This window comes from Nomascus leucogenys, chromosome 19, assembly GCF_006542625.1.
Source record: "Nomascus leucogenys isolate Asia chromosome 19, Asia_NLE_v1, whole genome shotgun sequence".
In the NCBI taxonomy this organism is placed as follows: domain Eukaryota; kingdom Metazoa; phylum Chordata; class Mammalia; order Primates; family Hylobatidae; genus Nomascus; species Nomascus leucogenys.
In genome coordinates this window covers 37,376,032-37,402,967 of record NC_044399.1, presented here as the reverse complement: position 1 = coordinate 37,402,967, position 26,936 = coordinate 37,376,032, and the positions used below count along the sequence as shown (strand labels likewise).

The following is a 26,936-nucleotide window of genomic DNA, read 5'->3' as shown; positions in this document are numbered from 1 at the left end:
GCCCTATTATCCCACATGCCCTCTGGACCCTGCCCCAGGCCCAGGTGACAGGTGGCTAAACTCCAGGTCAGGGCATGTTTCAGCTCCCAACTCCTCCCTTGTGAGAGGAGGAGGGACAGGGAGGAGGGACAGGGCGGAGGGAAGGGAGGGCAGCCGCCCGGGAACAGGACCATGACACTCCCCACCTGCTTATGGGTTCCCCAGAGCGAACAACAGTTCTGCCCGTACCCTGCCCAAAATGCCCATGCCAGCTCCTCCCGGTGAGCAGGAACAGGCACTTCCCTGATTCAGAATGGGCCAGGTGGGTGAGGGAAGCGGCGGCTGGCTTTTCTTTAAGTGCTGCAATGCCCAGAAGAATGGGGAGCAACAAGGCTCCCCAGGTTCCAGGAGGTAACAGTCAGGGAGGGCCTCAAGGCCTCTCAGGCTGTTCCCCCATACCCTCCAGACCCCTCTCCTTCCAGCCAGAAGGAGCCTGCATGAGCAAGGGAAGTAGTGGCAAAACTTGATGCTCCTCCCCCACACCCTGGGAGGCCTCAGCAGGGTCCACAAAAGGGAAGCTTGAAGAAAACTGTCCCCAACTCAGAGGCCAGCCAAGAAGGCAACACTTTCCAAGGGAAAGAGGCTGGGCTGACCCTCCCTCCTGCTTCTCAGCCTCCTGCCCCACCCAGAGAACACTTTCTGGGAAGATGGGGTTGTCCCTATATCCCAAGGGGCCCACTGTACCCATCTGCCATCCAAGCACAGGGCTCCTCAAGAGTCCTGTTGCCAGAAGGTCATGCTGGCCAGGCCTAAAGAAGGCAGTGATGGCAGTGAGGGCATCAATAACAACTGTTAGCACCACTATCAACGCTACCATTTATGGAGCACCCACCATGCCAGGGACCGGCTTGGAGCATTATCTGTATCATTTCTAATCTTCTGGCTACTTAAAACCCTTATTAACCCTTATTTGCAATTCCAAAATCTCAAAAGCCCCCAAACAAAACTTTAAAGAAAAACAAAAAATTTTTCTTAACTATTTTGGCGGCAAAACCTGGCAGTTTATCCTCTATGCCCCTGTAGTATGAATATTCATAGATTTTGCTTTGGAAATGTTAATGTTTGTTACACGTTGTTGCTCATCATGTATACTGTATGGCACTCAAATACAAAGATTACTAATTTCCAAAATACTGCCACACCCAGGGTATCAGAGAAGAGATTTTGGACCTGTATTATCCCCACTCCACAGAGGAAGTCTGAGATGGGACTTTGCTGAGGTCCCAGTGGATGAGTGGCTGGGAATGCAAGCCCAGACCCCTGACTTGAGAAAACAGTCTTTCCGCCCGGAACTGATCTGCTGAGACTCTGATTCTCGGCTTTGGGTCTCAGGCCTCAAGCTGGCGCCATGTAGCTGGGACCAGGCCCTGACTCCCATGGCAAGGCCAGCATGCTGGTTAGCAGTTTCCATCCCAGCCGCCAGGCCAGAGCCCAGGCAACTGCAGGGTCCGCACTAGGTTAGGGAAAGCCATGCAGCCCCTGCCGTCAGCACACAACCCTGGGCCCAGCCTCTCGGTCATGCGGGGTTCGTTGAGGTGGCTTGGGGAAGCCGGCTGTGAGGGTGCCTGGCCCTTGAGCGAGGGTGGTGAGGGGCAGGAGTGGTTAGTGACACACTCTTGTACCTCCTGCTTCACACCAGGGACTGGTGACTTGGACTGCTGCTCTCCAGTGAGGTCTGACTTTGGGCCGGTGGAGCCTGGGGCCGCCAGCTCTTCCGGTGGGGCTGGGGAGCGCTGCTTCTCTGGGGCTTCAGGCTTGGCTGGGGATCCTGCTTTATCTGGGGAGTCCACCCAGTCTGGGGAGCCTGGCTCCCGGCTGGAGGGCTTCTCCCCCTTCCCAGGAGACTGCTTGCCACGGGCCTTGTGCTCCTTGCTCCTGCCCCGAGACATCAGGCTCCGCAGGCCCAGGGAGAGCTCATCCTTGGCTGCCTCCTTCTTCACTTCAGGCTTAGGCGGAGCAGGGGGAGGTGGGGGAGGCGGTGGCGGCTTGGGACTAGAAGCTGCCTTTTCTCCCCTCTTGCTTCGAGGCGGGTGCTCAGGGGACTTGACTCCTCTGCCTGGGGTCTCCTTGGCATTCCCAAGCTCCTCGCCGGGCAGCACCTTACTCACCACCTTCCTCATTGCATTTGCCACCCGCTTCCGGGACAGGCCCTGGGCCTCTTCGCTTAGGCCTTCTGCTGTGGCAGCTCCCAGGCCGTTTATGGCGAGTGTGGGTGCAGGGCTCTTGGCTCTCTGGGAAGTCTCTGGGGGTATCGGGCTGGTGGGAGGCTGAGGACTCCTAGATGGGCCACTGCCTTCCTTTGAGCTGCCCTCTAGCTACAGTCATACAAATACAGGTAGACATTAGCATCACCCCTGCAGCCCTGCCCATCCCATGCAGAGGGAATAAGAAGGTGTGGCCTCACGCCCTGGAACAGATCTCCCATTCATCTACGAAGCAACACATGGCTCCACGAGGCTACTCCAGGAAGCCCACTTTGCATCTTCCAGATAGGACAATTGCAGCTAAGAGTTTGGCTTCTTTCCCACAAAGCACAATCAGCACAATCAGGTACTACTGTCACCTGCTGTCTATCCCCAGACTTAGCATGGACCTGTGAGATGCCGGCACAGAGGCCTATGAGGTGCTCTGGGGTTACTGGCTTTGTGTTAGGGCAGCAACCAACTCCCCATCTAGGCGAGCCCACTGCCTCACAGCCCAGACGCAGCAGAGATGGAGCATGGAGAGGGCAAACAGCCGAGTCCCACCTCCATTCCTACCACCAATCCCAGGCCTAACTCCAGGGCTTCCCGCCCTTTGTGGTCCTTGGTCCTTCCATCACCTGTTTTCCGGGCAGTCAGACCAAGAGCCTACCCATCCTGAAGGAAAAAATGATCAGGGAGCTCTTCCTGGCCCCAAGACATGCCAGGCCTCCTCCTCACAGCGTCCCTCATCTGTGGCCACTGTCTGCCCTTCACCTATGTCCTCAAGCACTGTGGAGCCCAGCAAGGGCCCAGGAAGCTTCCACTTCAGCCTGCTTTCTGCCAGTCTCTTTGCAGTTTTCCTCCTGCAAACCTCTCAAGGGATTGGCGACCCCCTAGCTCCCAGAGTGTGTGTATAGCCCACAAAGGGTTAAGCACTCAAGCAGCCTCAGCTCCATTCTTCCCTGGAGCAGACTGGTATACTCTAGCTGGTGCACCCACCCTTCCCCCACACACTGCTGCTAACTGTCTGGGTCCCAAGGGACTGCCACTGGAAGGCCAGGCTGGCTAACGGCAGGATAGAGTTTCCCATAAAGCCAGCCCCATTGCCTGAGTGGCGCAAGGGCAACCTGGGGTCTCCTTGTTGGCCAGGCAGAGCTCTGTCACCAGCTGAGCTGTGCGTGAGTCCTTGTTGCCCAAAACAATGATCTTGGTTCTAGAACACATATGGGCACTGGGCTCCGTGAAGGCCCACCTGCCCATGCTTGCTTGGATGCAGGAAGATGCTCACAGCAGGCACACCTGGGAGCTGCTGCCTCTGGATGCCACAAGGAGAAGTTGCTCCATCTTTTGAGCAGAGCTGAGCCAAGGGCCTTAATCTAGGCCCTGGTTACAGGTTGGTTGTGCTGAAGGGATAGAGAGAGTAAGGGCTTGAAGGTGCCTCTTTCTCAACCTCTTAGGCCAAGAGTGCTCAATGGCATGCCAGGGCACTGCAGAGTTGGCCAGTGGCCCTACCCATTGGATCCTACACTCCTCCCCTCCCTCTTCTGGCTTTCCTCCCATCCCCCTTCCATCATTAAGGTGATGACGATGGGCCAGGTGTGGTGGCTCATGCCTGTAATCCTAGCACTTTGGGAGGCCAAGGCAGGGAGATTGCTTGAGCTCAGGAGTTCAACACCAGCCTGGGCAACATGGTGAAACTGTTTCTACAAAAAATACAAAAAGTAGCCAGGCTTGATGGTGTGTGCCTATAGTCCCAGCTACGCTACTCAGGAGGCTGAGGTGGGAGGATGACTTGAGCCTGGGAGGCAGAGGTTGCAGTGAGCTGAGATGGCACCACTGCATTCCAGCCTGGGTGACAGAGTAAGACCCTGTCTCAAAAAAAAAAAAGAAAGAAAATGATGACGATGATGACAATGATGACGGTAATTGGTAAGACTTACACAGTACTTACTATGGGCCATGGCACTCTTCCAAGCACTTTACATGTAGGTTTTGCAAAAAAATAAAATAAAATAAATTCTGGGCAACTCTGAGGCCTCTCCCTCACACACACACACAACCCTTTCAAATCACAGGTTGGCTTTCCAGGATTGTTTGCAGATCAGGTGGAAGCCACAGTGCTTGGCTAATCAAATTGACCAAGGAAGTGCGGGGAGCCAGGACAGGCACCATCTGGGGTAATGAAGTAAGAATCTGTGTTGTGATCCAGCTTTGCCCCAGAGCCCTGGGCACTCCTGCCCCCTGTGCTACCAGCTGCCCTCTCCTAACTACACATCTCTAAACTTGGATGTTCAGAAACCAATTCTCCTCTCTTGCCTTAGGAGAGTCCAGGTTTATTCAGGGTCTTTATCCCAATGCACTGGGGCTGGAGGCAGTGAGTAGCTGGAGCCTGCCTCCAGGTCACCTGCACCAAGCAGCTGACAGGGTCTTGGAAGAGACAGCAGTGACTGCAGCGAAGTCCCTCCATGCCTTTGCCTTGTGCCACCCAGAGCAGGCTGAAGAATCCCAACAGCTGAGCTCTCATTCGACGCTCCCTGACCTAAGAGTTTGCCCACCCAAGCCTCTCCAGGCCCAAAGGGTTCAGGAAACTAGAACCAAAGGGAGGCAACTTAAGGGGATTGGGGAGAAGGTTAGGGGAGGTCCCCAAAGCACCTTGGCCATCTCCTTCACACACCTGAAGCTGGCATCACACACACTGTACTTTCTTCCCCTTTACTAGAATTCTCTCCAGCTGAGCCACACAGGAAGGGGCCCCCTGCAATCCCCACCTACTCCATGGAGCTGTCTCACAGGCTAGTCCAGGGCTAGCGGGTGCAGGGGCAAACACACACACGCCCACACACACGCACGCGCACACACATGCACACACGCAAGCACGCAGGCACGCACGCCTCAGAGAACTCAGGGATGCACTTACAGCCCCTTCCTCCTTGCCAGGAGAGCCAGGCTTTGGCAGAGTTTTGTCCTCCTCTTTAACCTGAGGGAGCAGATGAAGAAGTCACTGGCAGGTCAAGGCTGGGAGACCCAGCACTAAAAGCACAGGGAGAGAACATTCAAGGGGTCTCCCTCACCCTAAGAGATGGAACTCCTGAGTCTTTAGGAATACCGGGGCTAGGAGAGCTGGGCAAGAGCTATCCTATCCTAGAATCAGAACTGTTCAGTGATGACTTCAAGAATGAAGATTCTGTGGGGGCAAAAGCCAAGTACCCTTGCCCTCAGCAACCAGCCACTTTGCTCACTTTGGGGGCTGTCTAAAGAGGTCCACCCACAGCACCATCGTGGCTTTGGTTACGTGGCGGATGGGAAAATCCAGCTAATTTAACTCATCCAAACTACAAGAGTCATCCCCAGCTCAGGCAAGAAGTGGTTTGAACAAAAAGCCCCTGATCTAGTGACTGAGGAGGTAAAAGTAACCCAGTGTGGGTACCTGTGGGCCAGCAGCTTTTAGAGTAGAGTGAATGTTGGCCCCTATCGGGCTGGCTCTGGCTTGCTTCTTGATCCTGCACAATTCCCCCAGCTCAGCTGAGCTCTTGCTGGAGACAGGGAGTGGGGCAGAGGCGGAGATTCAGGAGGCCAGATATTTTCTCAACCTCAGACCCACAAAACTGCCAACCACGCAGCCGAGGGAGGCAACCCTGAAGTTAGGGGTGGGGTATGGAGGAAGGAAAGATGCCTAAGCTCTGGACACTGTGGCCAGGGGTTTGTGCTGGAGCCCAGGAGCTGGCTGGCCTGAGTCAGAGGGGAGGAGTGGAGTCGTGGAAACAGCAGATACCATCACACATCTGGAAAAAGGGCAGATGATGTGGAAGCTCTGAAGGTTCCTTCAGTTCAGAAACTGGCTCACAACAGACTCAGAGGGGCCAGGCCTCAAGTTTAAAAGAGTCTTCTCCTTTCCCCTCACCAGTATCTCTCCCTCCAAAAGCTCAGGCAGTCCTAGTGGATTTAATTTCTCCTCTTTCCCGTGTCACCTAGGACCACAGGAAAAAGACAGCCCTGTTACCAACCCTACCTCCTCCTCAGCGTGCCCCTCCTTCCCAGCACAATGTGGGTAGGAGCATGGCAAGAAGTACTTGATTCCTAAGGGAAAAAATCCTTAGAAACATCCAGAATCATTTACATGATCCACTTGGGGGGATTCTCCAATTTTAACCAGGGTCTATGGCTAATTTTGAGCTCAAATTAGCAGTGCCAGGGGCACTGGCTGGCGTGATGGCCGCTGCAGTTTTAAAGCTGCATCTTGTCCACAGAGCTATCTGCAACGGGCTCAATCTTCATAGTTAGCTCACAATGCCAAGGACGAGGGGAAATGGCAAATATTCACCAGAATGGAGCCTACTTCTTTAAGAATTGGAATCAGAGCAGAGAAAGGGAAGGGAGGGACTGGTGGACAGAGTGAGGAAGAGTGGCAGGGTCTAGGTCTGTGCCTGCTGCCCCCCACCAAGCCATCACTCCCCCCCTTGTTGCCCCAGGGATCACACCATGCAGTAGTTCCGGGGCACACAGGTTAGTGGGAGGACAAGTGTTCGCAAACCACACAGACACACGCATTACTGCATGCAGTGCTGTTAACTTGGGTGCCGGGGTGGCCCAGATTCCAAGTCCACTCTGTGTTCTTCACCAGTTCCAAATCTGTCCTCCCTCCAGTGGCTCAAGTTTGGGACCCCAAATGTCTGGCCCAAGGTGTGGCATTGGGGAAAACACTGGGTGCCCCTCAAGTGTCTGAAACACTGGGCCCAGCTCTGAGCTCAGCTCTGGATTTAGCATCAGGCTGACTCACTGCTCCCTCCCCCACCAGAAGGGCTCTGGCTGTTGTAGGTCACTGCCCAGCTGGGGACTATGCACACGCATAAAGGCACACACACAGGCAGTCCCAAGTCTGCGGCCTGAATCACCCTCTGGACCCAGGTGGCCAACTGGCCTGACTCCCCACCCTTGGCCCCTTGTCCTCCTACCCACTGCAGCCCCCAGGATCAGGGAGACCCAGTTCCAGCGGTCCCTCCACAGCAGCCCACGTTCCAGGGGTGAGTCAAGGCAGCAGGGTGGTGGGAAGGGTGTGGAGGGGTTAACCCAGAGGGACACCAGCAGGACAAAAGGCAGCTCACCTTACCAGAGGTGGGGCTTAGGGGAGGAGCATGACTCAGTGCAGGAGCCCATCCAGCCAGAATAGGGAGTTCACCAGCCCCTGTCATTCTCCCTGCCACCCCCAATTATACACACATGCCCCAGTCCATCTCTAGCTTCCAAAGCTCCCTCTCCCACAAGCCATTCTCCTGTCTGCAGATACAACATGCCAAGCACACAGGAAAAACATAAAGATTTTAAAATCCAACTTTCCTTTTGCTCCCAGAAGGCGAACCTTGATGAAAAGGCCATGGCGCTGAAGGTAACCTGTACCCTGGGTCAGAGAAGAAATGAGGGGCAGGGTCTCTCAGTGTCTCAGAGTCTTCCTAAAGGCCAGAACCTGCCAGGATAAATGCTGTGGGCAACAAGGGGAAAGGAGGGATGGAGCGGAGGAGGAAGGATTACAAAACTCAAAAGGGCATTGGAGTAAGGAATAAAATATTAAAGGAAAATGAAGGAAAGTAGGCACAGAAGATAGCACTCCCTACTTTTGGAAGCTGTGTGCTTTGTTTTTATTTTTTTATTTTTATTTTTTGAGACGCAGTCTCACTCTGTAGCCCAGGCTGAAGTGCAATGGTGCCATCTCGGCGCACTGCAGCCTCTGCCTCCCGGGGTCAAGCGATTCTCCTGCCTCAGCCTCCCCGGCACCACCACGTCCAGCTAATTTTTGTACTTTTTAGTAGAGATGGGGGTTCACCATGTTGGCCAGACTAGTCTTGAACTCTTGACCTCAGGTGATCTACCCGCCTCGGCATCCTAAAGTGCTGGGATTACAGGTGTGAGCCGACGCGCCCAGCCAGAAGCTGTGTGCTTTGAATAAGCCACTTCGCCTCTCTGGGCCTCTCTGTAGAATTAGGGGCTAGTCTAGATAATGGCTCAAGGCCTCTCCATGTCTGGCACCTTAGGAGTCTATGTGGGGAGAGGCACTCAAACTCTATCTATTTATTTATTTATTGAGACAGAGTTTCGCTCTTGTTGCCCAGGCTGGAGTACAATGGCGCGATCTCAGCTCACTGCAACCTCCGCCTCCCGGACTCAAGCGATTCTCCTGCCTCAGCCTCCGGAGTAGCTGGGATTACAGGTGCCTGCTACCATGCCCGGCTAATTTCTGTATTTTTAGTAGAGACGGGGTTTCTCCATGTTAGTCAGGCTGGTCTCGAACTCCTGACCTCAGGTGATCCACCTGCCTCAGCTTCCCAAAGTGCTGGGATTACAGGTGTGAGCCACCACACCCGGCCGACACTCAAACCCTTAATACAGTAAACCAAAGCTGCGGGCCTGTGACCTAGGAGAGGAATTGAGGAATCTGCCTCAGGACTCCAGCGACTTTGCCTTCCAGCTGTAACACACAATTACCTGGGGCAAGAGGCCTGGAGAACTGCAAAACTGTCCATCTATGGATTAGAAACCAGAGCTGGGCCTCTTGAAAAATCAAGTCAGAATTTGCCTCAGTCCAGGCAGAGCCTGCATCCAAAGAATCAGTACACGTCAGTGGAGTTTAATAACTGGTTCTTTTTTTTTTTTAATTGAGACAGAGTCTCATCTCACTCTATCAACCAGGCTGGAGTACAGTGGCACAATCTTGCCTCACTGCAACCTCCACCTCCCAGGTTCATGCCATTCTCCTGCCTCAGCCTCCGGAGTAGCTGGGACTACAGGTGCCCGCCACCATGCCCAACTGATTTTTTGTATTTTTTTAGTAGAGACGGGGTTTCACCATGTGAGCCAGGATGGTCTTCATCTCCTGACCTCATGATCCACCTGCCTCGGCCTCCCAAAGTGCTGGGATTACAGAGGTGAGCCACCGCGCCCGGCCAAGAAGTGGTTCATTCTTAAAACTGCTTATCATGAATGAATAGTTAAAAATTAGGAAATGCTTTGTTTCCAATTAATTATTTCTGTTTTGCTTTGTTGACTTCTGTTTTGCTTTGTTGACTTCTGTTTTATTATTCAGTTAATGTGCTAGAGACTTTAAGTTTGTCTGTTGGTGTAATTTTAACTCATTTGATCTTTGATCTCTTGTCCAAGTTTTCCTACTTGTCCATAGAGGTCCCATCTGGCCCAGGCTGTGAGGACACTGGGCCATTTCCACCCAGGCCTGTTCCTCTGCATCAGCTGTTCCTATGAGCATCACTCTGAACACAGATGTGGGGCTCTCCCCAGCGGAAATTCTCTCTGTGGCTTTCATGCAGAATTGCCTAGACAGTTTTCCTCTCTTCCTTATCACTGAATTTGTTTAGGATCAAGAGCAAGTTATCCTGGAACTGGATTGTTTATAACCCAAAGGATAAATGCTTGAGGGGGTGGAGACCCCATTGTCCATGATGTGCTTGTTTCTCAATGCATGCCCATATCAAAACAAAACATCTCATGGGCTGGGCATGGTGGCTCACACCTGTAATCCCAGAACTTTGGGAGGCTGAGCTGGGTGGATTGCTTGTGCTCAGGAGTTTGAGACCAGCCTGGGCAACACAGTGAAACCTTGTCTCTACCAAAAACACAAAAAATTAACTGGGCACGGTAGTGCACACCTGTGGTCCCAGGTACTGGGCAGGCTGAGGTGGGAGGATCGCTTAAGCATGGGAGGCAGAGGTTGTAGTGAGCAGAGATCGCAATACTGCATGCTCCAGCCTGGGTGACCGAGTGAGACCCCATCTCAAAAGAAAAAAAAAACATATATGTGTGTGTGTGTGTGTGTGTGTGTATGTGTGTGTATGTGTATATATGTGTATATATGTATATATGTGTATATATGTGTATATATGTATATATGTGTATATATGTATATATGTGTATATATGTATATATGTGTATATATGTGTGTATATATGTATATATGTGTATATATGTGTGTATATATGTATATATGTGTATATATATATATATTATGTATCCCACAAGTATATAAACCTACCATGTACCCACAAAAATTAAAAAAAAAAGATCAAGTTACTGTTATCCATGACAGAATGGGTAAGGAACTCAGGCCCCAAAGATGGTGGCAGCACCTGTGCTGGGAACAAATGGCTCTCTGCAGCAAGGGTGTTTAGATCTAAGGCCTCTCTTCCTTGACTTGTTCTCTCCCTAGAGATTTCAGCCATTTCCAGCAACATGACTGAACATGGAGCACCTACAATGAGATGGGCCCTATACAAGGTATTGAACATTTATTTTCTAATGTAAATCTTACAACAATCTGAGGATTGGTGATATGGGAATTATTATTATTCCCATTTTATCGATGAGGGAAAAGATTCAGAAAGAGATTAAGTCACGAAATTAGTTAAGTGGGGGAACCCAGAATTGAACCCACACTGGTCTGCCTCCAAAGCCTGTGCTGCTTCCTTAGTGCCCACCTTTTCTGGTATGTTAGGCAGGCATCAGCCTTGGTAGCCAAATCTGGTTGATAAACTTCATCAGCATGGAGGTTCAGAAGATCTGGTCAAGCCAAAGCATGGATTGATAGTGTGTTTTACTAGTGTGCCACTTTCCAAATCGAGGTTTTGGATGTGCAAAAAGGGAGACCCCACCATGATTCTGCCACTCTGCAGCTCTACCCACCTCCTCCCTCTGTGGCACTTCTGAGGGACAGCAAGAGAGACTAACACTCACTGAACACTTACTATGAGCCAGGCACAGGGGAAGGCACTTCATACAGGTCTCCTCATTGAATCCTCGTAACAACCCACTTTCTAGATAAGGAAATAAAGAAGGTGAGTTGCCGAGAGCGCTGTAACTATTAAGTGGCAGAGCTGGGAGCCCCAACCAGAATGGATCTTGGGGAGCTGTTTGTGCGTCTTTGTCATCCCTGGACTGTGATTCACCTCTGAGGAGAACTTACCCATCTTACTCATCATACTGTAGGCGCTTAATAAATGTTAGCTGCACGAGAGTGCTGGGACAGCGGTTCTTCGCACAAACCTCTTATTCCCATCTTATCTCTTCCCCAAATGTAAACTACAGAGAGCAACACTTGCCCATTCTGATTCCCAGGGACATGGTACAAACAAGGGAGGTATAATCTCTAAACCTGCTCACAATAAATACATAGTCAACTCAATGACTGGGTTTGCGGGGAGGGCAAGGACACTGAAATTGCTTAGTAGCTCTTTGTGGAACAATAGCCACAAAATGCATCATCCTCTGGCCTAGCCATTCCATCTTCAGGAATGTATGCCCAGTGAGCTGACTTAAAGAAAAAAGAGAAAGAAAAAAAATGCAAAGATTTTTATAGATGCACTCTATCTAACAGCTCCAAATTGGAAAGAGCCCAAAGGCCTAGAATTAGGAAATGGTTAGGTACAGCCCGTTGTTGTATTGCCATTTAAACTGACAAATGTGTGGACAATGTAACCATAAGGAAAGCTCCATATAAAATGACATCAATCAAAAAAACTGGAACCCAAATAGTATACAAAGAGTGATCATAATAATCTCGTAAACTGTGTGAATTAGACACAATAGGAACACCTGGTATTTATTTTGTTATGTATTTGTTACTTACTGCTTATTTTTATTGTGAAGATGGCTAAATAGTCAATAAAAAAGAAAAAGCAAAGGAGATAATAGCTAGAAGCATTTTTTCTCAAAGAGGAGAAATCTAAGAAATGTGCTGAGGGGCTGTCAAGCCTCAGCCCCAGGAGGCTTCTGACACTCTGGGAGCAGCTGGGGTTTACCCTCCACTATGCCAGCAAAGCCTACCCACCCTTAACCTGCACTCTCTGGGCCCCTCACAGGAGGGAATGGGGGCACAAATGCTCCTGGGAGAATAATGCCATGCCTCAGGCAGCCCCTCAGGCCTGGAATGCCCGGCCTGGACAAATGCTTTGAGGCCCAAGCATCCACGCCAGACATCTGCACACTGCAAGCCCCCAACAGCAGCAGGTAACCCTCAAGAGAGTGCCCAGAGGAAGCCGAGACGTGGCTGGTGGCTGAGGTCACTTTCCCGCCTCGCCGCTTCTGACAGCACTCACACACGCAAGGCTTCTCCTTCTGAGGACCAAGAGGCAGGGCATTCTCCTCTCCTCCTTCTTTCCCATTCAGAGGCACAGAGGGCAGCTCCCAGGAGACTTCTTCCTCCCAGTACCAACCTAGCACCAACTTATCTAGGGATTGGGGCGAGGGAGGGTGGGAGGAACAAAGGAGAAGGGAAGAAATACTAGCATAATAGTAAAAAACAGTTGATCATTATTGAGCATTTGGTATGTGTCAGGCGCTGTGCTGAATCCCTCACATGAATCATCTCATTTGATCCTCACAACATCCCTCTGAAATAGATACTAGTGTGACTGTGTGACTGCTACTTTACAAATGAGCAAAAGGAGGCTCAGAAGGTCAGGTGACTTGCCCAAAGCCTCACAGCAGCAAGTGGCAGATCTGGGACTCATACTGAGGTCTCCTGCGAAAGACTTCCACTGCTCACTTTAAGGGATGGAGGCACGCCCTGCCCTCCATCTCCCCTGGTTCACCTGCACTGTTGTCCTACATCAGCTGCCAGAACAGCAGCTTGGGAGGAAAGCAGGGGTTCCCAATGATGACCCGCCCCTCCACCCACCGACCTGAATATGCTTTACATGGAACTGCTTGAGAGGAAGGGAAGCTCTCTAAGGAATGAACTGAAGGCCATGCTGCCAGACAGCGGGGGAGGGGGAGATGAGCTTGGCAGGGACAACCTGGCCCTTGCAGTCCAGCCTCCAGCCAGAGCCCTCCCCAGCCCCAGGGCGGAACAGAAAGCAGCCGGGCACCCGCCTCACTGCAGGCCAGCCCAGAGGAAGCAGGTGCACTGGAATGGCTTCCTGCCGCAACTGCAGTTGCAGAAAGGTCTTGCTTTCCTCCTCCAACGACTGAACCTGCTGGAGGCCTCCCTTCCCTGGGGATGCGCACTGCCCCTCTGCAGGGCACTTTGCTGTCTGCTTGGATATCACTGTGCATGGCCCTGAATCTGTGACCTGGTGCTAGTGGCCCTGGGGTGGCTGGGGGAGAGTAATCTAGACAAGGAAGCACCCATCTCTCAGGGTGAGGAGCGCTCTCTGACCTCTCCCCCATCCCTGGGCATACTGCCCACACAACTCAGCCCTGGTGCCAGTTTGGGGGCTGAGGCAGGGCAGTCCTGAGCACAGAGAGATACAAGTGCTCACGGGCACATTTCAGGCTCCTGATGCACCTCCGCACCAGGCCAGCCCACATACTCTGCCAACTGCTGACACAACTGAAAACCTTACCCTTGGTGGCTGGGAGGGGTAGAGTCAGGGGAACGGAAAGGACTGGGGGCAGCTATGTCTCTCCTCACTTTCTTTTTTAAGGAACTTACTTATCTGGAGTAATCTCTACTAAAAAAGAGACTTAGAGCCAGTCAGAGCATCCCCAACACGCCATCTGTGCCCCTTGCAAGTGTCCTATGCACAGAAATGGAGGTGGCCATGCTAAGACTACTCTTGGGGCATCGAGAAGGGGTGCTCCCTGACAACTCCAATGACCATCCCCTCTCAAGGAGGAAGAGAGGAGAGAGCTGTACCAGCAACAAAGCAGAGACAAGACTACCGAAGACCTTGGGTGCTGGGGGGCTGGGGCTTTGGAAGAAAATAGCGCTCTAAGGAATGAACGCCAAAAAAGCACTAATGGTTGGTGGGGAAGGCGTGTCACAGCCTTGGGGGTGGATGCAACCCCAGGAAACTGAGGTTTGGAAGACAGTGCCCCTCCAAAACTCCTGAAGTCATGAGTCAGGCCCAGGATGCCCTGCTCCTAGCCACGGAGGGGTTTTGAGGCTTCCGGGGCTGGGTAACTAACTCCCTTCTTACCAAGAAGCTCGGAGAGCAGCCCCAAGGCCGCCCCACCCCTCTCCCCACCTACTTCAGCTACATCTGGGGAAATCACAAAAAGGTCCCTCCTTTCCTAAATGAGGAAATAGCATGAGGAGCCTGGGACATTTCCGGGGTGGGGGGTCAGAGGGACACTCACCCGCATGGCCTGGCCTGGAGCAGCCCAGAGCAAGGAGACTCCGCTCTGATGCTGCTCTGGCTCCGTTAGCAGCTCAAAATAGCACAGGCTGTGGCCCCGCCCAGTTCCCGCCCTCTCCCCGGCCCCTCCCGTCCCGAGCTGCCCAGCCCTGGTTGGAGCCAGTAGCCCGGAGGACTGCGGGTATCAGGTATGCCAGGAGGGAGAGGGTGATACAGCAGTGTGTGTGAAAGGGAAGGAGAAGGCTCTTAGGGTAAAGCCATTGGGGTCGGGGGCAGGCAGTGTTGGGGGGTTAGGGCAAGGACAGGGAGGGTGAGACTTGCCTATGGACACACACCCCAGCTCCGGGACAGCTGGGCTGATATGGCTTCTAAAAATAGCAGAGGAATTTGAGACCTGCAGCCCCCGGCCCCACAGGCCAAGCTTGAGACAAGCACATGTGCACTCACGTACATGTACATGTACACACACACACACACACACCAGCATGCACGAACATTCAATCAACACAGTGTTCTTGAGAACACCCAAATCACAGGCCTACCCTAGCCATCTAATTACTGCGGCAGAGGCCAAGACAGCCACTAACGTCACATCCAAGACAACACATGGGGCCTACTGCACACTGTGCCCAAACAGCAGCCGCAAAGCAGTCCTATAAGGTCTGGCAGGAGCAGAGACCCACAGGGGCAGGCCCACTTACTGCCCCACTGCCATCAGCACATGGGGGACATGCAGAGAATCAATTGCACTCTGTCTGTTTACATCCCTCTCCCCTCCACACATACCAGGGACTGCACAGGCAGAGAGGAGGGTGGGCTGGGCCTCAGCCCTGCAGACAGAGGAAGTCATGGGTGTCTAGCCAATGAGTGACGGCTGCCTGTGAAAAGCCAGTGTTTCTTGTGAAGAGAAATCCTGGCCTGGCTCTCCAGTTAGCACCATGGGATGCCTAGACCAGGACTAGGGACCCGCTGAGAGGCTGAAATGGGAGCTGGAGAACAGAATAGAAGGGGCCAAAAGACAGGGAGAGCAAGTCTCAGAAGCTGTCAGCTCTGCAGAAAAAAGGAAACAGTCATTGCCTCCCTCTTCCTCTTCAGGAAAAAAAAAAAAAAAAATGGGGTGGGGGTGGTGCTAGGAAGCCCTGGTACAGAACCACCTCCCAACCAGTCTGGCATATACCCCATGCTTCTTGCCCCTGGCCAGCTCTAAGGGCCACTGGTTCTATAAATTGTCTGACTTTCTCCATGAAAAGATTGGTAAGCACTGCCAGAGAGGACGGAAACCCAGCCCTGCCTCCTACCTGCTATGCACTGTCCAAGTCTCACTGTCATACAGTCACATACACAGACTCTTAGGACACGGCGCTTGTGTCCTGCTCTCTAGGGAGTGGGATGTCTCCCCAGGGGAAGCATCTGGCCCTTCTGAAGCACGTGCAGTGTCACAGGTCTTCACATCTCCAGTGGCTACTTAGAACAATGGTGCCAGCCTCAGCTGCTCACTGAAATCCACTGGGGAACTTGAAAAAAATACTGATGCCTGGAGCCCACCCTTTCCCTCTCAGTTTCTGACATAATTGGTCTGGGAGCGGGGGCCTGGGCACTGGGATTTGTTTTTGTTTTTGTTTTTTTGAGATGGAGTCTCGCTCTGTCGCCCAGGCTGGAGTGCAGTGGCGCGATCTCGGCTCACTGCAAGCTCCGCCTCCCGGGTACACGCCATTCTCCTGCCTCAGCCTCCTGAGTAGCTGGGACTACAGGCACCTGCCACCACGCCCGGCTGATTTTTTGTATTTTTAGTAGAGACGGGGTTTCACTGTGGTCTCAACCTCCTGACCTCGTGATCTGCCCGCCTCAGCCTCCCAAAGTGCTGGGATTACAGGCGTGAGCCACTGCGCCCGGCTAGGCACTGGGATTTTTTATTGATAAAAGCTCCCCAGGTGATTCTTACATGCAGCCAAGGCTGAGAACCGCAAGACTCTAAGGCCAGCATAAGGCCTAGCACAGAAATGTCCATTTGTTAAATGAATGAGTGAATGAATGAATGATTTAGCTGCGTGAACACAGGCAGGTGACTTAAATTTCCCTTATCTGTAAAATGAGGATTACACCTTTACTGACTCTTACCCAACCAGTATGAGACTGGTACATAATGAATGTGAAAGGGCTTTGGTTCTCCAAGTTCTCAGGCCAGCAGCGTGGGCATCCCCTGGGGACTTGTTGGAAATGCAAATTCCAGGAGCCCGACCCAGACCTGCTGAACCAAGAACTCTGGATATGGGGTGCAGCATCTGTGTTTTAACTAGGCTTCCAGATGACACTGAGGCACATTAAAGTCTGAGGAGCACGGCTTGAAAGGAATGATTCACAGCATACCATGGTTAGGAGTGTGACCTCCAGGGCCACGTGGCCTGGTTTAATCTTGGCTCTTGCATGTAGTAAACTACACAACTTGACCTCTCTGTGTTTCAACTTCTTTTCATTTGTATTTTATTTTTTGAAATAGAGTCTCACTCACTCTGTCGGCTGGAGTACAGTGGCTCCATCTCAGCTCACAGCAACCTCTGCCTCCCAGGTTCAAGCGATTCTTGTGCCTCAGGCTCCTGTGTAGCTGGGATTACAGGCGTGCGCCACCATGCCCAGCTAATTTTTGTATTTTTAGTGGAGACAGGGTTTCACCATTTTGGCCAGGCTGGCCTTGAACTCCTGACCGCAAGTGATCCGCCCGCCTCGGCCTCCCAAAGTGCTGGGATTATAGGCGTGAGTCACCACGCCCAGCCTCTGTGCTTCAATTTCTTCATTTGTAAAATGGGAAAATAATAGCACCTACCAGGTGGGGTTATTACATGGGTTAAAAGAATTAGTACATACATAGCTCTGAGAACAGTGTCCAGCACATTCATTTTCAATACTTAAAACAAACAAAAAAAACAGGGTCTTGCTCTTTTGCCCAGGCTGGAGTGCAGTGGCACTATCTTGGTTCCCTGAAATCTCCATCTCCTGGGCTCAGCCCATCCTCCCACCTCAGCCTCCCTAGTAGCTGGGATCACAGGCATGCACCACCATGACACCATGTAAGTTTTGTTTTTTTTGTTTTGTTTTTTTTTTTTTTTTGCACAGATGGGGCTTCCCTATGTTGCCTAGGCTGGTCTCAAACTCCTGTGCTCAAGCAATCCACCTGCCTCAGCCTCCCAAAGTGCTGGGATTACAGGCATGAGCCATCACATTTGGCCTTAATACATTTTAACTATTATTATCTACCTATGATCATAAGCGGGGGAACAAACGAGGCATTGTAAGCAAAATTTCCAGGTAACTGGAGCCTACCCTTTTTAAGGGATAAAAGATTTAAGTCATTTTCTAAACTCTATACTATTTATAATCCTAAAAATAACCAACATATATACCCTGCTTCCTTAAGTACAACACTCCTAATTCATCTCAAAGATCTCAAACTCTGAGCTTTCCTTCTTGAACCCAATCCATTTCTGCTCCACCCTGTACTGAAGGGCACACCATCTCCACCATGATGACTCCTGACTTCCTGGCCTGGCTACAGCAGCCTGGCTTCTGCCCCACCAATGCCCCAGCCTCTCTCCAAGGGCACCAGCCCCTCTTAGGCACCACCACGCTGAAGCCTTGCATATGCCTATATTAGGAAGGCCAGACACCCTTTGTGGCCATATGTCTGCTTTTTAATTCTTTTGTCCCCTACCTCATTAGGCCATCAGCTGTCACTCGTCTGTCGGTGTGCCTGTCTCCACTCAGCTTCACATGCAACCACAGCTAGTCCCTCTGCTGCTCAAAGCATGGTGGTGCAATATCAGGGCATGGTCCATTTCTTCGGTGAGTCTAACTGATGGCTCCAGAGGCCATGTGGGCACTCCCACAGCCAGCCAGTCCACCCCAAGCCCCTCAGCTTGCCTCCAAGGACAGCTGGAAGCTATAATCTGGCCCCTCTTCAGACTTTACTTTCACTTTTCTAGTCTCCTCTCCCTCTTCCCAGCCAGCCTGGCTCTCCCTCATTTGCCTGCCCTTGTCACCACCAGAGCCATTCCTTACGAATGTGTCTCTACCTTGGCTGACCCTCTCCATCTCTCCAGGCCCATCTCAACTCCCGCCTCCTTTATGAAGCCTTCCCTGAAACCCAAGACCCACCCGGCAATGCAAAGAACGTGGACTTGGCAGCCAGACACACCTGGGTCTGAATCCCAGCCTCTTTCTTGCTGTCTGACCTAAGGGAAAGTTACTTGACTTCTTAGAGTTTCTACTTTTTTGGCCTTAAAATAGTATGATATCCACCTTAGGAGGCTGTTATAAGAATAGAAAAGGCAGTACATGTAAAGCAACTGACATGAGGCCTGGCAAATTATAGTTATTAAATTATTAATATCATTATTATCATAAACCATAGCACTCACTGTCTACACCTGAACACATTACATACATATGGTTCTTGGTTATACTCAATATGGTGCTCTATTATATACAGTGGAGTCACACACTATCTGGGGTTAGATTCCAAAGTCAGCATGTAAGGCAAAAATAGAATATAGTCCAAAACTCCTGAAAATCCCTTAAACTGCTCACGAAGTATAGTACACATGATTTTGAGTATGCCATTTGATATAATATAGCTGCAGGAAAGCATAATAGTCATGTACAGCATATAGTAAAAACATACAAAATATAACTTTTATAATTTTAGGCTACAGTAATATAGTTTCTTTCACAACCATATAGTTGAATTTATTGAAGTTTACTGTCCACGTGCCATGACTATACAGCATAACTAATGTTCTGAATGATAATCGATTCGTGTTGAATGTTTAAGCCTGCTCCCTGGAGAGCTGGGACCATTTCCTACTTCCTTTAGATCCCATCCCGTTCCTCAGCACTACGCACACAACAGGTGTTCCACGAAAATCCATATGGATTTAACCAACTGATCTGAACGGTGCATGCACAATAAGCGGGCTGGAATAGAGTGGGGAGCAAGGGGATCTCCATGTGTGGTGACAACTTCAACTGCTCTGCTCTCACACATTGGTGGCGTGGGTGAGTGGAAGGTCCTTGGCTCTGTTTCAGGCACTTGACCAGGCAGAGTGGCTAAGCAGAGCTGGGGGCAGGCCAGACAGGAGGCTCTGAGGGCTGGAGGAAGTCGTTCACTTATTCAACTAGCTGTGAACTGTAATACCTCAAGGTGAACACTGTGGGGAAGCACCGTGCCTGCTTCTTTTTCAGCTTCCCCACCACAGACTGAGCTTCCTGAGGCAGAGGTTGTGTGTTGTTCATTGCTCTATCCCCAGCACTCACCTAGCACTGGGCCCTGCTCAGAGATAATATGAGGCACGTTTGAGTGACTGAGTGAAAGAAGAGAATTTAGTTCTTGTTTTCAACTAAATACTCCCTGATTTTAAAAAATGTACAGACCAGCAGAGAAGATAACAAATGTACCCCAATAATTAAAATTCAAGTCAGAATGTGCTCAGTGCTCCAACAGGGACATCAATAACAGTCTAGGGAAGTTTAGAGGCAAACATCTGTTCCAGTTAGGGAATTAGGTAGACAGCTTACAGACAACTTGGAGCTAGGCCAATGAAAGAGAGAAATGTTATAATGTGGCAGTGAGGTAGGAAGGGAATTCCAGGGTGAAGTAGTGTAAGAAAAGGCAAAGAGGGGCCGGGCAGGCTTGGTGGCTCACGCCAGTAATCTCAGCACTTTGGGAGGCTGAGGCGGGTGGATCACCTGAGGTCAGGAGTTCAAGACCAGCCTGGCCAACATGGTGAAACCCCATCTCTACTAAAAATACAAAAATTAGCCAGGCGTGGTGGCACATGCCTGTAATCGCAGCTACTAGGGAGGCTGAGGCAGGAGAATCACTTGAACCCGGGAGGCGGAGGTTGCAGTGAGCTGAGATCACGCCACTGCACTCCAGCCCGGGCGACAGAGAGAGACTCCATCTCAAAAAAATAAAATTAAAATAAAATAAAATAAAAGGCAAAGAAGTGGAAAAGCATGAGATGTGGACAGTAAGTCTGGAAGAAATGTATGACACATACAGGACACCAAGGAGGGATAAAGCTGGGAAGGAAGCTGGGTCTCAAATCAAGCAGGTGTGTGCTGTAGTGGACATGTGTTGTTTCTGCTGCCCACCACCCATTACTCCATCCTCTGATTATAGCACCCCATTTTCCCCTCTGGGGACCCACCCCAGCACATGACTTGGCCCTGGCCAATAAGAATATCCTGGCCAATAAGAATATCCTCAGGCTACAGGTTCATGAAGGGCATGTGACCCAATCAGTTTCCAGGATACATAATGAAACTTTGGGATTATTCAAAGAGTCACACATCTCTATCCACACAACTAGAACCTGGGGCTGTGACATTTTGCCATTACCTGTCTGAGGACCAAGCCTGCCTAGAAGATGGGGTGAGAGACAGAAAAGCTCAGGTCTTGGTCACACTGTTAATGTTTCCAGATAAGGCTAAGCCTGTAGCCGGTTCTACTGCTGAACTTTTCAGATACTGGTGACAACGCATACCTTCTTTTTAAGCCAGTTGAGCTGGGCTTTCTGTTACTCTCACCTGAAAGAGCTGTACCTGAGATGAAAGCAAGGTGGGCAGTCAAAGGAACAAGAAGGTACACACCGAGCACTAGCCATGGCCAGGCACATGCTGCTGGTTTTCCTCTCAAAACCCTGCGAGGTAATGAAAAGGGGAATTGTGGAATGGGGAAACGGGGTTTAGAGAAGTTAAATAATTGCCTGTGATCACACAGATTGTGACTGGCCAGGTGATTTGAACTCAGATTGTTCAGATTCCAGAGCCCAGCTCCTTACACACCACCAGCTGCCTGGAAAACAATGGGAGGCACAACAAGTTTCTGGAGAGTGATGGGGCATGATTTAACCTGTGCCTTAAGAATGCTGAGCAGGTCAGGCATGGTGGCTTATTCCTGTAATCCTAGCACTCTGGGAGGCCGAGGAAGGCAGATTGCTTGAGCTCAGGAGTTCAAGACCAGCCTGGGCAACATGGCAAAATCCCATCTCTACAAAAAACACAAAAATTAGCTGGGTGTGATGGTGGCATGCCTGTGGTCCCAGCTACTTGGGAGGCTGAAGTGGGAGGATCGCCTGAGCCCAGGGAAGGTCAAGGCTGCAGTGAGTCATGATCACACCACTGCACTCCAGCCTGGGTGACAGAGTGAGAGACCCTGCCTAAAAAACAAAAAACAAAGAACATTCTGAGCTAACAGGATGCAAGAGGAGGAGAAAGGAGGCTGGAAGGTGAAAGAACATTAGAAAGTCAAGGTAGCCAGGCATGGTGGCTCATACCTGTAATCCCAAAACTTTGGAAGGCAGAGGCAGGAGGATCACTTCAGACCAGGAGTTCAAGACCAGCCTGGGAAACATGGAGAGACCCGTCTACAAAAAACTTAAAAATTAGCCAGGCGTGGTGGCCTGCAACTGTAGTCTTAGCTACTTCGGAGGCTGAGGTGGGAGGATCAATCACTTGAGCCCAGGAGTTCAAGGTTACAGGTTACAGTGAGCTACGACCATGCCACTGCACTCCAGCCTGGGTGACAGAAGAAAAGGAAGTCAAGGTAAAGGTGATGCCAAATGAGAGATAAGAAGGGTCTGCCTAGGATTCTGGCAGTTGATGGGGAAGAGAGAGTGACTCAAGAGAAAAAATAAGCTGGACTTGGTGACTATTTGGGGAAGGATGAGAAATGGTCACAAGCGGGTCTGGGTGGAGATTGAGAAAAGGAATGAAAGATACCAAGGTTTAAAGCTTGGGAAGATATATTTTGTTAAGATATATCTCATTGTTAAGATATATCTTAACAAAATATATCTTAACAAAAGAATACTTCTCTGACCCCATTTGTCCCTCTAGTTCCTCTGTAAATCAAAACTCCTAAGAAAAAGTCCATAAGCACTGCTGCCATAAATGGGTTCTAATTATATGATCCTTGTATTACAAATTTGCGGTGTGTAAAGTGTCACTAATAGAACTCTATTTAGGGAGCTGGGGAGAGTCCTGTTTAAAGCACTCAGAGCTCAGGCCCAGGAGGGCCTGGAGCACTTGCTTTTGGAGTGGGAGGACCCAGCCACTAGGGTGGCAGGTGCACTTCCTGGATGACCACTTCAGAGGTCCTCAGCACCAGCTGCCCCAGTGCCAGTACTAGAGTCTACACCTGTCTCAAAGAAAATGCCAGCGCAGGAGTCCCTTCCCTTTCTTGGGAGGAATTATCCTTTATTCTTGTGTGTGTGTGCATGTGTGTGTGTGTGTGTGTGTGTGTAACAAACTGTCACCTCGTATGAAACAGCAGTGTTAGGAGGCAGCGATTGGTATTGAGGTGCCAAGATTTTTTATGAAATTCTACCGATGCCGATAGCCAGTGGATTCTGAAGGGTCAGAGGGCAGACTCCCTTTAAGAAGCCTAGGGATGGTCTCCGAGAGGGGGAGGGCTGAGAAGAAACCTGGAGTGACCAACGGCGCATGCCCAGGGCCACCCCCGCCACTCAGCACCCTACGCACGGGTCAGGGTCTGTGAAGGCCGCGTCAGCCCCACGCCCGGGGCGGCACTTCCCGGGTTGGCCCACCGGCCAGCCGGAGCCTGGGCGGGGCCAAGGGGGTGGGGCCAGGCCCAGCACATGCGCCTAGAGCCCTGGAAGCTCCGCCCTGCAGCGCCGCTGGCGCCCAGCAGAGGGTGGCAGCCCTCTTCTCATCTACCCTCCCGCTTTGCTGGGGCCGCTTTCACCTCCGCCAGGCCGGCCTCCGGGCCCCACCCCCAGGAGGCGTCCCCCAGGAGCTCCGGCCCGAGGGGGCTGCGGCGGCAAGATGGCCTCTCGCCGTCGCCAGGGCGCGTAGGGCAAGAAGAGGCAGGGATGAGCTCGGCGCCCACTTTGTTTTTATCACCGCTCTATCCCCAGAAACTAAAACAGTTCCTACATATAGTAGGCATTCAGTAAATGCTTATTGATGGAATAAATGAATGAATACATGAATGCAAGGTCAAAAGACGCCAGGAAGGCCTTGAGTCTGTTCTAGAGAGGGGCCCAGGACAAGCAATCAGGAAGGTCAGTGGGTATGGGACGGCGAGCCACAGATCACTGCCCCAGAGGTGGTCGCCGAGGCTTGGGGTTCTGACACTCCCCCCAGCCCTTACACCCACCCAGTCCCTGTATTGGCACACCCATCGGTTTGCTCAGAGCCATGTGCCACCACACCTTTTCGGGCACAGAGCCCAAGTAGGGACGCCTGGGCTTGTCCTCTCTGCCAAGACCCGGAGTCAATCCCCAAAGACTAGGCAGGCATATGCGGCCGACTGCAGGGACCACCTGACTGGCCCCACAGCAGGCCTGCTGCTCTCTAGGGTCTCTCAGCTGCTGGGGATTTCCTCATGGCCCCTGGGGATTTCCAAATTGCCTCTGCTTTGCCAAGCTCCCCCAAGGCCCAAAGCCATGAGCCAGCCTTGAGGATCGTTTCCCAAAATCCGCCACAGCCCTGCCCCACATATCATCAGGACTTGGGTCACTTCTGGGTCTCCTAAATGTACCACATGCACTATGTTCTCCGCCCCACCCCCTCTGGCAGACACGAGGGAATAAACATAATGAAGCATTGTTCTCTTTTTCATATAAATGACAACTCTTCTCCATTTCCACAGAAGAAAAAAAAAAGGAAGCCAGCTTAAGGGTCAGCCACAGCAATTTAAATATCAGTAAGGTCTTCCAGGGTGTGAGAGATGGAGGCCTGTGGTGCTTATTCTCAAAGTCAGAGAAGTTCCTCTAGACAAGCCTCAGGTTCCTCGTAACACTGGACATCCAATAAATATTTGAGAATCTGTGTGTTCACCTCTGGAGCCTCTATTGGGCCTGTTTCTAAAACCCTTTGAAGTAAAAATAAAGCACAAACCCTATGTCCATAGAAACAGGAAGAAGCAAAAGCCTCTACCTTGCCTACCAACCCACCACCTCCGTGCTAACAGCCTGGGCCAAATCCACTGGGGCATGTGAGTACCTGTGTGTTACAAAGCTGGGCAGAAGACATGCTTGGCGAGGAAAGGAAGCGCTGCCCCAGTTATGGCGGCACAGAGCCAGGGACCTGCTGGCCCTGGGGCATTAGGATTCCAGAGCTGGTGAGGTGTAGAAATTGCCAGAGAGGACAGATCTTCCTTCCTGAGAGGAAGGGGAAATGCCACCATCCCCTGCCTCACCAGGGGACTCTGAAGGAGGAAACGAACCTTCAAGAACACCCAACTATTTCTTTCTGGGAGCTGTTTAGAGCCATACTGTTCAATATGGTAGCTACTAGCCATGAGTGGCTATTCAAATTGAAGTTGGCCGGGTGTGATGGCTCATGCCCATAATCCCAACATTTTGGGAGGTCTAGGCAGCAAGATCGCTTGTCTTCCTTTGATGACTGATTTTGAGGTCTCTCTTCTGTGCCTCTGCAAGACCCTATAAAAGGGTCCTCTACCCTTTGTCCCGCCCATTTTCTTCAAAATCCCAAAACTGTAGCTCTTATTGTTGCTGTAGAAACAGATGCTTGTCAAACATGAAGTTGGTTGGAAGGGCTAGTTTTGGCTGCAGGAACTGCTTTCAGCTCATCTGGGGAGGAGAGAGGAGGAAGACAGGAGGAGAGAGAGGGCCCCAGGTAAGGGCCCATAGGTCAGGAGTTGCATGTGGTTGCAAAGGTGTTGTTAACACAAGACCAGCCTGGGCAACATAGTGAGACCCCGTCTCTACAAAAAAATATTTTTTTAATTAGCCGGTGTGGTCCCAGCAACTTGGGAGGGGGAGGTGGGAGGATCACTCAAGCCCAAGAGTTTGCTGCAGTGAACTGTGATGGTGCCACTGCACTCTAGCCTGGATGACAGAGCAAGACCCTGTCTCAAAAAAAATTCCAGTTAAACGGAAACAATGAGGATACTTCTGATTAAATTAAAATCAAATAAAATTTAAGGTTCAGTTCCTACTAAGTTGGATAGCATTATAGATCATTTCCACCCTTGCAAAATGTTCTGTTGGGCAGGTCTGGTCTAGAGGTTCCCTTTCAGTGTGTCCTGGTCCCTCTACCAATGCCTCCTTCAGATAGATGATGCCCCTGCTACCTGCTGTTGCCTCCCTTCCTCACCCCAGAGTCTGCTTAGACTCCTATCCCCACATGCCTTGCCTTGTTCCCTAGGCCTCCAAAAGAGGTGGAGGAGGGGACTGTAGTCACAATTTAATACCCAGCTGGGAGCAGAAGCCAAGGCTGAATGGAAACCTGCTCCCACCCCAAGGCGTCCCAGGCCTGGGAGAAAGCCCCTCAGTGCCTGCACAATCGCACAATGGTTCCTTGTTTCTGCATTCTCTGGGCCAAGCACCAGTAAGACATCTGGAATGCAGTGGCCTGAGGGCTTCCCCAAGTCACCCGCTGCAGGACTTATCTGATGTTAGTACTCCTATAGAATCAGAAGTCCCAACAGAATCCTGAACTTTCAACAGCAAATAAGGCCAATGAAGCCTCGTCCAGGGCATGCCAGGATTTCTGCCATGGAGCAGTGAGGCCCATAATTGGACACCTCCCTGTGTCACCAACTAGATGAAGCAAAGGAGGAGTAGGAAGGGGAGGACACGGTGGAGAATGGACTCTGGACATACCTGACATGCTGGAGAGGAGGCTCAGAGAAGCCCCACAGCCCCGCATCCACAGAAGAGCAAAGGAACAGATTGGCGGGTCTGACCACTGTTGTGTTCCATCACAGAGACTTCATTGGAGAGGTTTTGCTGCAGTAAAAATTACAAGTGGGAGAGTCTGGGCACGCTCATATGGGTGGTGGAAGGAGCAGAGAACAGACTCTGGAACTGGCAGGTCAGGACTGTCTTTCTGTTTTATGCCTCAATCCCTGCTTAGTCCTAATCTAAATGGGCTGTCAGGAGCAAGACAGGTGTGAAGAAACAAAATAAACTGTAGAAAGACCAAAAAGTAGGGTGTTTGTTCAAATGGAAAACAAATAGGTAGAAAGACACCTGGTACTCCAGAGGTCTTGCCATCAGCTAAGAATCTGACTGGAGGGAGTCACAGAGAAGTAGCCCAATTTTAAAAACTGGAATCAAACTTCAGACCAGATTGGAAACTCAGGCCAAAGCAATCCCTCGCTAAGACTACTGTGCAGCCCTGAGTAAGCTTGGGCCTGTTCCCCATCTCTACCTGAAAGGCACTTTGGGCAAAAGCATCAGCGTGGGGACAAGAATAAAGCAGTTCCCCAACACTCCCCGTGAGCAGAGCTGAGCCATTAACAGGAACAGCACCTGTGACATTCCTGCGGGTACCAAGCTACCAGGCACCAGTGCTTCCTGACGTACCAGAGACAGATTAATGATGATGATGATAATGTTCACTTTTTTTTTTTTTAAACAGGATCTCATTCTGTCACTCAGGTTGGAGTGCAGTGGTGTGATCATGGCTCACTGCAGCCTCAAACTCCTGGGCTCAAGCAATCCTCCTGCTTCAGCCTCCCAAGTAGTTAGGACAGGCATGTACCACCACACTGGGCTAATATTTTTACTTTTTGTACAAAGTTTCACTATCTTTCCCAGGCTGGTCTTGAACTCCTAGCCTCAAGAGACCCCACTTCAGCCTCCCAAAG

General features: G+C 51.0%; 1 protein-coding gene across 12 annotated transcripts in view; it reads right to left on the bottom strand.

The window, feature by feature from the left end:
- MYO18A (myosin XVIIIA) overlaps positions 1-26,936 on the bottom strand; it is a 123,775-nt gene that overhangs the window by 52,760 nt on the left and 44,079 nt on the right. Inside the window, exons 1-2 of one of the 12 annotated variants that reach the window (XM_030799398.1) lie at positions 4,163-4,178; positions 1,662-2,354 (exon numbers count right to left, since the gene is read on the bottom strand). The exons of 10 other annotated variants lie outside the window; for them this stretch is intronic. In XM_030799398.1, coding sequence (XP_030655258.1) covers positions 1,662-2,159 — 498 coding nt within the window. In that variant the 5' untranslated portion in view covers positions 2,160-2,354; positions 4,163-4,178. Of the gene's footprint in view, positions 1-1,661; positions 2,355-4,162; positions 4,179-26,936 lie in introns of those variants that run through there. One more of the 12 variants, XM_030799404.1, reaches the window with a different exon arrangement.